We start from the raw sequence: 15,082 nt of genomic DNA on the forward strand, positions 1-15,082 counted from the left end.
CCCTCTCTCCTGGACTGACTGCTGCCTTAGCCTCCTCACTGGCCTCCCTGCACCCATGTTGACATTGGTTGGATTCAGTATTGGCTTTTTCCCCCATGTGATATAGGAGTGGGTTTTCAAAAATATTATATGAGAGACTACCTAAATTCAGGCTTAATCATCCCATCATTAACTACTATTGTATTCGGTTCCATCTTTCTAAGGCAACTGTCAAGAGGCTGTCTTCATTCATTTTAACGTCCACTTTCCTTCTAGACGGGAGCTCCTCTCAGTATCAAGCGTGCTTCTGGAGCCTGTATTAACTCAACACCGGCAAAACAAGCATGGGCAGTGTTATGGGCTGAATTGCGTGTTTCACAATTCATATGTTTAAGGCCAGTGCCTCAGAATGTGACTGTATTTGGAGATGGGGTTTTTAAAGAGATAATTAAATTTAAATGAGGTCATTAGAATGGGCCCTAATCCAGTGTGACTGGTTTCCTTATAAGAAGAGAAGATTAGGACACACACACGGAGGGAAGGCTGTGTGGAAGTACAATGAGGAGACGGCCATCGGCAAGCCAGGGAGAGAGGCCTCAGGAGAAACCAACTCTGCTGACACCTTGAGCTTGGACTTCTAGCCTCCAAAACTGTGAGAAAATAATTTCTTGTTCTTTAAGCCCCCCAGTCTGTGGTACTTTGTTATGGTAATTCTAGCAAATTAATATAGGCAGACATAATCCTAAATTTGAATGGTGTCACATAGAACTGTGCCTTTGCACCACTTTAAAAAAATGTTTTTCCTTTTATTTTTTTTGACAATGTATAGAATTTTTTTTATTTTATCTAAACACATGGGAACAATTATTAAGGATTCATGTCATCTGGCTCTAGCATACTGCAAATCAGGAGGATTTAACTGCCTAAAGATACAGCTCACCATTATTTACTTTTCAACCAAGGAAGCTGGATCGAATACTTTCATGGTCAACCTTAAATAACCCATCCCCTCACTTGGATCAGACGCCTCCTGGAGTATGTTTTAGAGCCACCCTATCTTGATGAGCCCCAGCCACAGAGTTCTTAACATTAGACCCAGATGGTGGCCTTTTATGGAAGGAGCAGTCAGCTGGCAGCCGCTCCCGTCCCAATCCTTCAAGTTAAGATTGTCTCCACCAGGCAGCATGGTAAATAAATTCTGGGGGCCCAAACATTTACCGATAGGAGAGCCTGAGAAGATTTAAAGTTCTTTTGGACAAAAATTAAAATAAGATGAAAGAAATAAACAAAGTAAAAATCACGAGTGCTACTTCTGAGTGAAAGGAGGCCAGCCTAGATCTCGACACCAACAGAATGTGAACTTGGCCTCTCACGTTTTATGTCTCAAGTCATATTTTCCCCTTCAGGCAACCTTGCAGAACACTTTTTCACTCTGCACTGTGGCTGTGAGGCTTAATGCATGTGGGGCATGCAGAAGGTCTGTTTGTCTGAGAAAACCAGTGCATTTTACCCACCAAAGAAATTCTGGAAGACTGTGGTATGTGGAGTTTTTACTGGAGGCCTCTAGAGCCAGACTCACTGGGTGCAAATCCCAGCTTTGCCATGTGCAGTTGAATTGGTCAAGTGACTTACCCTCTCTGTGCCTCGGTTTCCTCAGTCATTAAATGGGAATAGTAATAGTATCTAGCTCTTAGAGATATTGTGAGGATTATGTAAATTATTATTGCAAAGTATTTCAATACTACCTGGCACGTTGTCAGTGATCACTGACTAATACTGTTATTAACTGAATTACATATACCAGTCCCTCATAGAAATACCTTTGTGGGATTATATTTTAATGTTTTGACCTTTGCCTTTGACACTGCCCAATGGAATAGTATTTCTGTATGAATTCCCAGGAAATAAATTATCTAGGTCTCAGTCTTCACTTTATTTGCATGTGGTTACAATTTATAAATACACTTGCCATTTTCCTTCCCCTCCAAAACTCTCCCTTTACCTAGTAACCCTACCCAAACCCCCAGTTTTTAATGACTCCCTTTCTTCTCTAGGAGGGGAGGGGTGGTGCTCCATGTAACTCCATCTTTATATAGGGTCTACCTCAGTCCATGTGACGTGTGGGTCCTCAAAAGGCCTCTGAAGCTTGAGGATGAGCACCACGAATCTGTTAGAAGTCCCAGTGATGTCCTTGCAAGTGACCATGTGGCTGGCTTCCTTCTGTGCCATGCTTTGGGTGCAGAACGCCATGCTGGGCAGCAGCAGGCATCATATGCTCTCTGTGCCTGAAGCTGAGCTAGTGCAGCCCCAGTGGGCAGAGGGGTCTGCAATGAAGTCTTGGGCCTGCTCAGGCGGTGGTGAGAGTTCTGTGGCGGGCACCATACCCAGCCAGTGCCCGGCCCTGCCCTTGGAGATGTGTCTGAGGACTGGCCCTTTAGGGTTTGCCTCTCAGAGGCCCTACCCAGGCTCTCTGTCAATCCTGTGTGGGTAGGGCAGCCTCGGGAGAAGGTGCTCTCGTGCGTCCCTTCTCCTGACTTCTTCCAGACACCCATGAGGCATGGGTGACAAACTGGGTCCTTGGTCCTGTTAGAGGGCATGGCACCCCAGTGTCTCTGTCTCGGCCAGGTGCCAAGCTTTGCCATCTTCCTGGTAGGGCGTAGAGAGCCCGGGAGGACCAGGGGCACCCTCTTCAGGAATGGGGTATGGAGGCTCCGGGGGAGCAGGGGGGTCTCCAGGGCCCCGTGCTCCCCCCAGTACTGGCCCATTGTAGATGTAGATGTTGCCAGTGACAGTCACAGACCCGCCGGTGACATGAATGCCATTGGTACCTGTGGGAAGGGAAGCAGAGTGAGAGGGGCTGAGAGGCACTGTTGAGGAAGGATGGCCTGTTTGCCCACTGCATCGGTGCCCCTACGTCCTGAACGCGCTGGTTCCTCTGCCTTCTCCCTTTCCTCTCTGTTCCCAGTCCCGTTTGCTATTGGTTTCTTGAGCTCTGCACTCCTTTTTTTTAATCCTCGCTCAAGGAGTGAGGGAGGATCTTTTTTTCCCATTGATTTTTTAGAGAGAGTAGAAGGGGGAAGAGAGAGAAACGTCGATCGGTTGCCTGCCACACGCACCCTGACTTGGGGATCGAGCCTGCAACCTAGGTACATGCCCTTGATGGGAATCGAACCCAAGACCCTCTGGTATGCAGGCCAATGCTCTAACCACTGAGCAACAGCAGCCAGGGCTGCATTCACTTCTGTTTCTGGGTTTTTCAGTCTCTTCTTTTCTCTCTAATTGGGACATTCTTGCTGGCCATCGGAGTCTCTGTCTTGCCTCCCTGTTAGTCTTCTCATTTCTCCCCACCTCACACTTTCTCTCCCTGCCCACCATCCTTCCCACTGCACCTCCCTCACCCCTCTTCTCCCTGTAGCCTACTCACCGTGGGGCACAGGGCCTTGCTCTGGGAGCTCTGCCTCCAGCTCCCTGGCCTGGCTCAGAGGACTCTGCTGTTGTAGCACCTCTTCCTCCAAAGCTGGGGGCACTGGGGGCCAGGCTAAGGCCGGGGGCGAGTCTCCAGGGATAGGCAGAAGTGGCTTTACCAGGTCAGGAAAGTGTGGGTTGATGTTTGGAGGCTGCCAGTTCCCATCAGCAATATTGGATTCCTCTCCCTGCAGGAGAGAAGCAGAGAACCAGCCAATGTGAGCCTCAGACCCCATCTTTCTTTAATTCCCACCCCCGACCCCAGCTGAGGCAGCCCCAGGCCCCACGCTCGCTGCCATGGGCTTTTGCACTTGATGTTCTTGCTTCCTTGAGCACTTTCCCCAGATATCCTGATGCCTTCATTTCTTTAGCCCTCTGCTCAAATACTGGCTCATCAGAGAGGCCCTCTGTCCACTGTCTAAGATAATATACCCCCATCCTCTACCACTGTCATTCATCGTTCCCCTGTCCTGCTTTATTTATCAGTTGTCACAACCTGATACATATTTATTTACCCTTATTCTTGCCCCATTGGTGTGTAACTCCAGGAGGGTAGTTACTTTGTTTTACTTACTGCTATGTCCATATGCCTAGAACAGTGCTTGGCATATGGCATGCTAGAGTTATTTGTTGAATGAATGAATGAATGTCGAAGCCTGCACACTTTTTTCCTGCGCACCCCCACACTGTTCATTCTCTCTTTCTGCCCCTCCCTGCTGCCTCCTCAGCCTTCCTCATTACCTCTGGACGGCTCTTGAGCAGGGATCCTGCAATGAAAATGAAATGGGTGTAGGGCCTCTGGCAGACCTGAGACCCCCAGGCTACCACCCTCCACACCCCACCATAATTTGTTGCTGCCCACCCTGGGGTCCCAGAAGGAACAGGCTATCATTACCCTTCTCTCCAGGCTCAGAATGGGGGGCTGGATGGAGATGATGTCTATGTTGGGGGCAGGCATTGGGAATCTTGAGGATGTGGAAGGGCAGACAGGTTGTACTGGGGGAGATGAAGATACCCTCCAGCCCCTCCCCCATCCAGGTGGGGACCAACCACCGCATCCCTGCCTGCATTCAGCCCCTGCCTACCCAGCTTTCTGCAGAGAGAGGGGTGGCTCTTCCAGGTGCAGGCGAAGATGGTGGTGAGGAGCAGCAAGGAGACCAGGGGCAGCATGACGGCCAGCACCAGCATAGTTCCTGCCGGGACAGCAGACAGGAGGCGGCATGACGGGGGACAGGGCAAGAAGGGCAGAGGGGAAGGACGTTAGCGAATAGCTTTCCAATTCTCTGGGCAACCCAGACAAAAAAGTTTCTAAAGGCAGAATTGGAGACACTTCCCTGAGTTGCAGAGAAAGGGAATTCAGTTGGACTTGGGGGCACCTCCTGACAGCCAGGACAGTGTCGTGGATGGAGATGTTTGGGGTGGTGCAGGTCCCAGCTGCATGAGGACAGGAGCTTGGGCAGTTGATTCCCAAGGACTGGAAGTCGGGGTGGGAGGCAGTACAGGGAGGGTGGGGCTCAGGGCTCTAAACAGACTTGGACCACAGGGTACAGCCAACTGAGAGTGCCCTTCTGTACTGTGGGGTGTTCACACAGGTGGGAGAGTGGGGGAGCCTCACTTCTCAGTTCTGCCTGTGGTTGCCTGGGAGACTAAGGGTTGCAAGGTCTCCACCCCCTTGTAGGTTCCAGGATGGAATGGGACCAGGAGGCTGGGTGCTTGGTTCCTCAGGACCCAGTGTAGGGCAGAGGATAAGTTCTGTCTTTCTATGGGCCTCAGTGCTGCCATCCACAGCAAAGAGTCTGTAATGCCCCTCAACTACGCCTGAAGAAGGTCAGGGAGACTTGGACATTTGCACCCTGGTATGTGGCTCTCTCCAGTACATCTAATTCTGTGGCTGATGGGAGTACAGGATGGGAAGAATTGGACCTGGAGTCTTGGACACCTGGGTTCCTGCCCAGCTGTGTGACTTTTTAAGTCATTTCATCTCTCTGAGCATCAAGTTGTTTATATATAAAATAAAGGGGTTAGACTCTCTAAAATGCCTATCATATTTGATACATAGTTAAAAATTAATAAGAGGACATGGAAAAGTATTTATGGTATAGTTGAATGAAAAGTCAGGTTACAAAATATTCAAATGACTCCATTTTTAGAAAAAAATTATATGTATAGACTTACATAGAAAAATGTTTGAGGACATATAAAAAGAGTGGATATGCCAGGTGATGGTTCTGTGGGTGATGTTTAGTCTTATGTACCTGAATTTTCTAATTTTCTACAGTGCGCATGCATTACAAAGTAAAAAGACCCAAGTACAGGTCTTCATAATGCCAGTTCCCACATGGATGATCTCGGGCGAGTCAGGTAACCTCTGCGCCTTGTTTTCTTCATCTTGCCAGTGAGGCTGATACTAGAACCACTTGATAGGCTCAATAAGAGGATTAAATGAATTAGTGAGTGTCAAGTATTCAAAGAGTGCCTGACACACTTGCTCTGAGTAAGCGGAAGCTGAGATGATAAATATCTACTAATTTAAAAAAGGTAATAAAATAAACTTTCCCCCAAAGGATAATGATTACAATCATTAGAAACATCCTGTAATTGTCTATTAGGCTAGGAAGCCAATAACTGCACAGAAAAAAACAAAACAGAGTCAAATGTGAAATTATCTCTTGAAGAGTGAAAGTGTGTAATCTAATAAAGAGGTACTCAGCCTAGTAAATGGATTATATGATGGTGGCATGTCCAGAATGGTGACAGCGATGCTAGTTACAGTTGCACCTCAGTGTGAGTTTTCCTTGGCATTATATTATATTATTATATTAATTTATAACATATAACTTTAGAAGAGTGTGTGTGTGTGTGCATGAGTGTGTGTGTAAGCAAGCTGGCCTGGGGACACTCCAGTTTCTCTTTAAGGAATTTTTCTTCTTGCCCTCATTCTGAGAGGGAAGGATTCATCTTTTCCCCATACTTTCAGATGGGAGGAATTAAGGCATTTTTCCAGATATTCCCACCCTGTGCCCCTTAGCCCTGGCGCCTTACCTGGTATCTCAGGGATCTCTGGATTTCTGCAGCTGGTATCAGACTGGGCGGTACCTTGTGCTGCTTCTACAAGGCCCAGGTCCTCACACCTGTGAAGGAAAGAAAGGCCCAACTCAAGAGGGCACGTGGCTGAAAGTGGCAAGTGGCAAGGAGGGTCCTACAGAGTTGAGCATAGGGGTGGACTTGTCAGCAGCTGGGGCTTCTGGGTGGGTGGGAGGAACAAGGGCACACTCACCTGGTATGGGGCTGGCAGCGGGCGATGGGGGAGGAGGTGTTCTGGAAGTGCCCGGCCTTACAGGGCACACAGTGGCTATTAGCCTCCCCACCTTCATCTGGTAAGAGAGAGGCAAGGCCAGCCAGGTTGTGGGCAAAAGGAGCCTCTTGGCCGGCTGTGAGCTTCCTTTACATCCACTGGATGGCTCCTCCCTGTCCACCCACCCCATTCTGTAGCTGGTACCTTTCCTGATCTCCCCCTTGCTCAGTTTCCCCAGTGCTGAGGGGACCCCCCACTGTCCCTGCCCCTGTCCCAGTTCCATTTCTCTGCAGATAGATCCCTTCTGTGAGCCTTTCACAGGGAGGGAGAAGAGGCTTTTTATGCCAAAGAGAACTACCTGGAGGCTCACCATGCACACAGTACCGTGCTCCCTGCCCCCATTCAAGATCCCTGGCGCCCAGCCTCCTCCCCGCCTTCTGCCCTTAGTGACCTCTGACCTTTGAACTCAGCTTCAGTGCCCGGTGGGCAGTCAGAGAGCGACTCGCAGTGTATACACTCATGGTCCCAGCGGACGCAGAACATTCCCGGCTGGCAGTGGCACTGGGTTTTCTGTTTGCTAGTGCAAGGTGCAGTCTCCTCGAAGCCCAGGACTTTTGGAGAGACAGGACAGCTCAGTGGCGGGTTACACGGCAGGGGATCCCGGCCCTCCCCAGGCACACCCCACTCACTCCGGTCACAGGGTCGGCACAGCTGGCAGATGAACAGATGGTTCCAGTGCTCGTTGTAGGAACTTTCAGGGCACGGGATACAAACTGTGTCCCGACCTGGGCTGCATTCAGCTGAGACGTGAGTGCCTAGAACGTGGAGCGGGGCAGGAGGAGCGTCAGGGAGCCGGAGTCCACCCGCCTGCCACCCGCCTGCCACTCGCCGGGTGGCCCTGGTCTGTCCCGCTCGGCGCCTGCACATGAGGGGCGGCCAGTGTCTCTCTGTCCCTGTCGCTGATTTTCCGGGGAGACGGCGTCTGTCTTCTGAGGCGGAGGCGGGCTGGAGGCCCCCTAACCCCCCTCCCCGTGCCAGGCTTCCTCTGCCCATTGCCTCTCACCTGGGGGGCAGCGGGAGCAGCAAGCCTGGTGCTTGGGTTCGTAGTACTCCTTCTCCTGGTCCCGGCAGGTGTGGTTCTCCGGGTGGTAGGGGCGCCCCTTCAGGGGGGATGGAGATGGGGGAGAGTTACTCAGGGGTCGGCGGGGCGGGCAGAGGGGCCAGGCACCGCCTCCTCTCCCCAGCAGCCCCCACCCACCTGCGCGGCCCCTCCCTCACCAGTGGGGGCTGGGCGGCCGCCAGGAGGCCGCAGAGGCCTAGGAGGAGCGGCCCCCAGGCCAGGCCGCGGGCGCAGGCGGCCCAGGGCGCGCGCATGGCGGCGGCGGCCGGGAGGGCGCAGCGGGGAGCCGGGCGAGAGGCCGGACCCCAGGGCAGAGGCGGCGGCGGCCCCGGAGCCCCGGGCTGGGGCAGGACTCAGGCCGAAGCGCCCGGGGGCCCCAGCGGCCGGCGGGCCTGGCCTCCAGGCTCCAGCGCCGGGCTCAGGAAGTGGGAGTGGAGACGCGGGGGGCGGGGACTGGGAGCCGGGAGCGGCGCTGTCGCAATCGCTCGGGAAGAGGAACAGGCCCGGCGGCGGGAGGGGCGGCCGGGAAAGCACGTGAGGGCCGCGGCGGAACCGGCCGCCTCCCTTCTTCCGAAGCCCGGCCGGGAGCGGACGGGACGGGCCCGCCGGGGCCGCGGGGCTGGCGGCCGGCCGCAGGCGGGCCCGGTGAGGCCAGCGGGGCGCAGCTGCCCGGAGGAGACGGGGCTTCGGGCGCCGGATCTGAAAAATGGAGGGCCTGCGACTGCCAGACATGGGGGGGGGGGGGGGGGGGCAGGGACCTGGGGATGCACAGCCCGCCAGACACAGCGTCTGGGAACCAGAAGCCCTGGATGGCAGGCTGCCTGGACGCCTGGGTTCCTGCCCTGTGTTACTTTTTAAGATAAATTACAAAGGAGCAATGAGCCAGCCAGTCCTCCCCAGATCCAGCCAGTCCACACACTGATGGGCACAGGTCCCTCCAGGACACTCAGGGGGTGCCTCCCTGGCACCCCTGTCCTTAGAGAAGAGAGAGGGCACATAGACAGTTCCCGAGGTGTGGGGGCAGCCACAGCCCTCTGCCCCAGCTTCCCCACCCTGGAGCCTTGGAATCCCTCTGAACCGGAGGGAGCTGAGAGCGCACCGAGTCCAGCCCCCTCACCGAAAGGATGAAGGGACTGAGGCTTAGGTAGGAGAGAGCAGGGTTCCAGCGGGGCTTAGTCCAGTGCCTGTCCCTTTTCTCTCTCCATTTCCCTACAACTCATTAACAGCGCCCCTGGAATGACTTGCAGTTCCCTATCCTCTGCCTTATGCCAGGCTCTCTGGTCTCCAAGATTCTGGGCTCCTGGCTAAGTTCCACCTGTCCTTGAGGTTCACTGGGGCTCTAGGACACATGCCCACCCCAAGCTGCACAGCCCCACTCAGACTGCCCCCTGCAACCTGCTGCTTGCCGGCTTACCCTCTTACTGTGAGCTCTGCAGTGGCTTGGACGGAATCTTTAAGTCTGGGTTCCCAGTATTTAGCACAAGGTCCGGCATATACCATGTGTCCAGTACATAGCCATGGATAAAGGAATGAGGCCTTGCCTATGTCACATAGCCAGTCCATGGCAGAACTAGCCTAGAGTCCAGGGCTACTGATTTCTGGGTCCCAGCTCATTTTAGCAACCATGCTGCCTCCTTGTGGCTCAGGCGCATGGCGGCCCTTAGTATGCAGGGCTGACTTACTCTCTTGAGACAGGTGACCTGGACACTGCCCCCCCCCCCCCCCCAGCCCGTTTCAGGGCTCATCCTTACCCTGGTTCATCTGACTGGCTGAACAAGCTTTAGGTGATGGTTGTGAGAAGTCCTGGTGAAGGAGTGCACCTGGGGAGGAGGGCTCACAGGGTGAAGGGGCCAGGGGAGGGCTCAGAGAGGGAACTTAGACACTTCATTTTCCTTCCCTGGTGCAGGCCTAGGACCTGCACTCTGCTGCATTTACACAATAGTTCAAGGCTTCCTGGAGAGGGGAGACATATCAGAAGAGCATGCACTGCTCAGGGTTGCAGCTCTTTCCAGGTCAAGGAAATTGGGGGCTGGGACTGGATGTATCACTGAACTCTTAAGTGTATCAAGGTATGTGTGTGTGCAATGGCCTTAGATCCTTTTTTCATTTTACTTTTTATTGTGGGAATTCACATATAAACATACATACACAAAAGGAGAGAAAATAGCTTTGTGAACTCCCAGCTTCAACTCAGGGCCAGTCTTATTCTTCCATACAATCCTTCCCCACTCATCTAATCTCCCCTTAATTGTTTTGAAGCAAATCCTAGACATGTGTCATTTCCTTCGAAATTACTTTAGGATTTTACTCTAAAAGATGGCAACTCTTTCTTTTGAGGTATAACAATGGAGTGCATGAAGTACACTAATCTTATGTATGCAGATCAATGACTTTCACTTTTCTATATCGCGTGTATCTCCCCAGAACATTTCCTATACCCCAAAATGTTCCTGCATGCCCTATCTAGTTGAAGCTCCCTGCTTCACAGTAGGCACTATCTCAGGTCTTTTCAAGCCCAGCTGACCAAACTATGTCCTTTCTGCTGCCAGTCTCATGCTCTCACTTCAGCCTGCAATGACTGCGTCCTAAGGAAAGAGCCCTAAGAAATGGACTTTCATCCTGGCCCCATCACTTCACCTCTCTGGGCTCTTTTATTTGGGACAGTCAATGCCTGGTTTGTTTGCAGATCTGTTCTCCACCCTTCCCATGTTCTGAGCTGTATCACTACTGGGAATTATGTTTCCCAGACTCCTTTTTCCTCTGGCTGGGTAGGTTCAGTCAATAGGAAGACAGGTGGGTGGAGGACAGGTGGGTGGGAAGAGGGAAGAAGCCAGGCTGTTTCTCCACCACCCTCACCCCATCTTTGCTTTCTAACATCTCCTATAGTTGGTTGTATTTCTTCCTTTCCTCCTTTCATAATCCCATATCCTACTAGGCAGCCCCAACTATTTAGTTGCTGGCAAATAGCTCTGGAGGCTTCTGGGTCTATAATGTGACATTACCCTGCTGTCTTTCCAGCCCTAGAGATGGTAGCTGCTTCCCGCTTTGCTGTCTTCTGGGTTGCCTCGCTGTCTCCTGTTGGCTCCTCCATCAGCCATATACCAATTCTCTGTGTTAAATTTCTTTTGTTTGAAAGACTTAGAGTGTTTCCTGTTTCCCAGCTAGACCATGATTGACAAATTTTATCAATAAATGGTTTTTATGCCTACCCAATCTTCTCCAAGGGGATGAAGGGAGAGACTCACAGGAGCGAGGAATCCATGAATTCTTTGTGACCAGGGCATTGTCTTTGCTCTTTGCCAGGTTCCTTAAAGTATTACTGGTTTCCATTGGGCAACACCAGACCCAGACTAAGTGCCCCGTAGACCCTCAGAATGTGTGTGTGTGTGTGGTGGGGGGGCTCTTCTCCTAAGCCTTCTTTAGAGGGGACTGCTGAGTGAACCGTCTTCCTAAAGGCTCATGAAGAATCCAACAGGGAGCTGGTGAGAATGAATTCTTCTAAATACTCTTTTTTCCTCTTCTCTTAGCCACACTGCTCTTAACCAACTGGTGCCCTTGGAAGGGGTCTGATAAACACTGAGAAATGTGTAACTGATGAGGGTCATCCTTCTCCAGAGTGTTTCCATTATCACTGGGGACAACCCCTTAGCCCAGTCGTCTCAACTGGAGTGACTTTGCCCCCCAGAAGACATTTGGCAACATCTGGAGGGGTTTCTGATTGTCACATTTCAGGGGTTACTATTGGCATCTAGTAGGTAGGGGCCAGGGATGCTGCTAAACATCCTATAGTGCACAGTACAGTACTTCCCATGACAACGAATTGTCTAAATGTCAGTAGTGCCGAGGGTGAAAATTCCTGCCTTCATCCAAAGGAATATACTTGTAATGATGAACTAAGCCCCCTGCCAGGCGGCTGGACTAGGAGTGTCTGGGAGGGATTTTCTGGGACATCATTTTAGATTAAAGAGAAATTGCTACTATATAAGTGCAGATAAAAGGACCACTGTTTTCCACACTGGGCTGGCCACTGTGGAGAGAGAGCCTAATTATCTCTTAAGTATTAAAACTACAGAGGCGCATTTAAATGACTGACTTGTGTTTACCCTAGAAAACACAGAGGCTGAAACAGAAAAAGTGAATAAAATTTAGATAAGTTAATAGACCACAAATGAATGGGTTACCAGAGGAAATTAGGATATTTGATGTATTGGGGATGCTTTCTCATATACGTCACTCGCTGTCAAAGATGAAACTTGGGTCTTACCCCAGATGCTAATTCTGCTGTTCTTTGTACAGTGGGTCAGCTAGTAGTGACAGCTACACAGTGGGGCCACCAAGACAAAGAAGCCTGGTGCCTATCTTCAGAGAACTCATAATATGACCCTTCCATACGTAGATACAAATGCACACATGAACACACGCACACCCCAGGATAATAATAGTATGCAGATGTATGTGCTGCAAAAGTGTTGTAGACAAGACTCTGTCTGAGAGTGTGGTGGAGAAAGCGGTTACTATGATAGTCTCCTGTTCCCCAGAGAGCAAGAGGCAGGAAGACCCTTTGAACTCATATCCCTCATCCCACTATAGACCCTCTTGTTTCACTTCTCTCCCTGTAGCCTGTGCATATTTTAAGGCCACACCACAAGGTTAGAGAATGGCTGGTGTTGGGAGGGGAAGGCAGCCCTGCAGGGAAGGAAGGGCAGGAGCTCTGAGAGAGGCTGGGGGAGCTTCTAAGACAAAGTCTGCAACACCCCAGTTCCCCCACAGAACAAGACTCTGCTTCTCTGGAAGTTCAAGGAGAAGCACTGAGCTTGGAGAGGGGAGGCTTAACTCTCAATCTGGCCCCACCCCTAGCTCCTGGGTGACTGTGGGCAAGTGACTTTGCTTCTCTGGGCTTTTCAGTTCCCTCATGTGTTAAGCAAGGGACTAGATGCAGAGTCAGCTGGAAAGGGCCTTTGCAACTATCTGGGCTGCCTTATCCACCCCTTCCTGCCATTTTGCTTTTCAGAGGTCAAATTTCATTTTCAAATCACAGAGTTTATAGGCAAAAATGGAACTCATAGAATAAACATAGAGCATCTCAATTATGAAAAAACTATGTGTGTATATATATGTGTGTGTGTATATATATATACATATATATATGTTGTTGCTGTTTTTAACCCTCAACTGAGGATATTTTTCCATTGATTTTTAGAGAGAGTGGAAGGAAGGAGGAGAGGGGAGAGAGAGAGAGAGAGAAGAGAAACATCAGTTGCCTCTCCCACAGGCATGGCTGAGCCTGCAACTAAGGGACGTGCCCTTGACAGGGAATCAAACCCTTTACCCTTGGGTGTGTGGGCTGATGCTCTAACCACTGAGTCACACCAACCAGGGCTATATTCTGTTTTTTAAAAATACAAGTGGGTCTATACAGGCACACAAAAAGATATAGATGGATACACAAACTACAATTGCCCCTTTTGGGCTGAGGGGTGGAAAAGGAATGGGACAAAGAAAAGCTTTCATTGTTCTGTATACTTCTGTATTGTTGGAAAATTGTACGGCCACAAACATGTATTTGGGTATTATTTCTGCACTTCAAAAGATAATATTTAAAATGGAGCTATGACAAAAGTGCAGGTTTCAGATTTCTGTTTTTCTCACAACAACAAGCTGGCTCTGGCCAATTCCAGGCCCAGGCTGCTGCCCGTCTGAGCAGCGCTGCCACCCTGCACCCTGGCAGGCGCCTGCAGGGACACCACACTCCCAGCTCGGCCCGGAGTAGGCCTTCGTAGTTCCCCTCCCAGAGCCCTTGAAATGAAAACTGTTTGCTTGTGCTGCCTTAAACCAGCAACGGGGTTTCAGGCACCAGGTAGCGGATGGAAAAGGCAGGGAGGTGTGTCTCTCAGAAGCTTTGAGATCAAACGGGCAGGGCGCTGCTACCCCATTTGTAGGCAGGACTGTCCCTAGTTTAAGGATCTGGATCAAGGGAAAATAGAGCTGCTGGGGGTGTCTGGGTCCCATGGGAAGGTGGGGACAGTGTAGAGAGCTTTTTACAGAGCTAGGGAGGTAACCCAGGACCAGATTGCTCATGAATCCATGGACTCTCTGTGAGTGTGAACCTTCCAGACTTTTAAAACCAGGCACAGGGGAGCCCCAATTCCCTGGAGTCTGTGGCTGGTCTGTCTCTGGAAGCAAATGGCAAAAGCCCTAAGTAGACAACCAAGAGAAGAATTCTGATTCTGTTTTCACTCAGCTGCTATTTTGTTTTGTGTCCTCATAAAACTGGCTTATCTCTGTGGAGGGTCAGTTTATTCATCTGGAAAATGAAGACAAAGCCAGTCTTTCCCTTCCTAGCTGGGTGTGCCCAGCAGGCATCAAAGGAAGCAGGGGACTGGGTTTGGAATCCTGGTTGACAGTGGCTCTCACTTTAAGAGGCCACAAGAAACTGCCCAGACAGAAAGCAACCAGGCTGTACTCTGAGCCTGGAGTTCCCTGCTTTCTCTTCTTTGCCTGCTAAAGTCCTTGTTGTTCCTCACAACACCTAGCTGAGATGCCACCTTCTCCGGGAAGTCTTCCCCAGTCTCTCTGGGTTAGTGTCTCTCCCTCCCTCCCCAGGATCACTAAGCACTGGGCTTTTATCTCTGCCACTAGAATCCTTATCTTACTATATTGCAGGCCTGTCTTCTTCCACCAGTCTCTATCAGTACCTGTGCTGGGCACATCGTAGGGACGCCCATAGCCTGCTCCTCTGAGGAGGTGAGGAGGGAGATGCCAGTGAGCACACTCTGGGCTGCCTGCTGAGGGTCCACAAGTGGCTGACCTCTCACTATCACAAGGGGCCCAGGCTGTGTGGATGGGTATCCTGTGCCTGTCTGGGCCCTCTTTTTGAGTATGATTCTCTGATCCTTCCCACTCTGCTTGCTCACTGCTTGGTACTTCACTCTTTATGCTCTTGGGGAAGAGACTTTGGAGGAAAAGCCCCTACCAATGAGCTTTCCCTTCCTCCCAGGGCTGGTGTAGACTTGGCCATGCCTGCCCTCTTCTTCCTGGACACCCAGTGCTGCCTACATCCCTCCCTGCCCCCTCAGTGCCTGCTGTCCTTGGGCTCCGGGTCTGTGCCTAAGTGCCCCTGCCTGTCCCCTACCTGCCTCTCAGTGCCCACATTCCTGCAACCCCGTGACCACAACAGGGGACATTACACATTCCTGACCTGGCAGCCAATGGTGTAAAAAAGA

General features: G+C 51.3%; 1 protein-coding gene across 1 annotated transcript; it reads right to left on the reverse strand.

The window, feature by feature from the left end:
• Positions 1–2,474: 2,474 nt before the first annotated feature.
• LTBR (lymphotoxin beta receptor) lies at positions 2,475–8,113 on the reverse strand. Its single transcript, XM_016221713.2, has 10 exons — positions 8,018–8,113; positions 7,803–7,899; positions 7,429–7,554; positions 7,198–7,350; positions 6,722–6,818; positions 6,487–6,575; positions 4,530–4,637; positions 4,186–4,211; positions 3,404–3,632; positions 2,475–2,807 (listed from the first exon to the last, which is right to left on the reverse strand). Exons 1-10 carry the CDS (start codon positions 8,111–8,113, stop codon positions 2,566–2,568), a joined length of 1,263 nt encoding a protein of 420 aa, XP_016077199.2. The 3' UTR covers positions 2,475–2,565.
• Between the last annotated feature and the right edge of the window lie 6,969 nt (positions 8,114–15,082).

Source organism: Miniopterus natalensis, chromosome 2, assembly GCF_054644295.1.
Source record: "Miniopterus natalensis isolate mMinNat1 chromosome 2, mMinNat1.hap1, whole genome shotgun sequence".
Taxonomy (NCBI): domain Eukaryota; kingdom Metazoa; phylum Chordata; class Mammalia; order Chiroptera; family Miniopteridae; genus Miniopterus; species Miniopterus natalensis.

Coding starts and splice junctions, on each gene's coding strand:
- LTBR (XM_016221713.2), bottom strand. CDS start 8,113: ATGCGCGCGCCCTGGGCCGCCTGCGCCCGCGGCCTGGCCTGGGGGCCG. Junction 6,576..6,721: donor CGCTGCCAGCCCCATACCAG/GTGAGTGTGCCC, acceptor TTTCCTTCACAG/GTGTGAGGACCTGGGCCTTG. Junction 4,638..6,486: donor AGAGATCCCTGAGATACCAG/GTAAGGCGCCAG, acceptor CTGTCCCGGCAG/GAACTATGCTGGTGCTGGCC.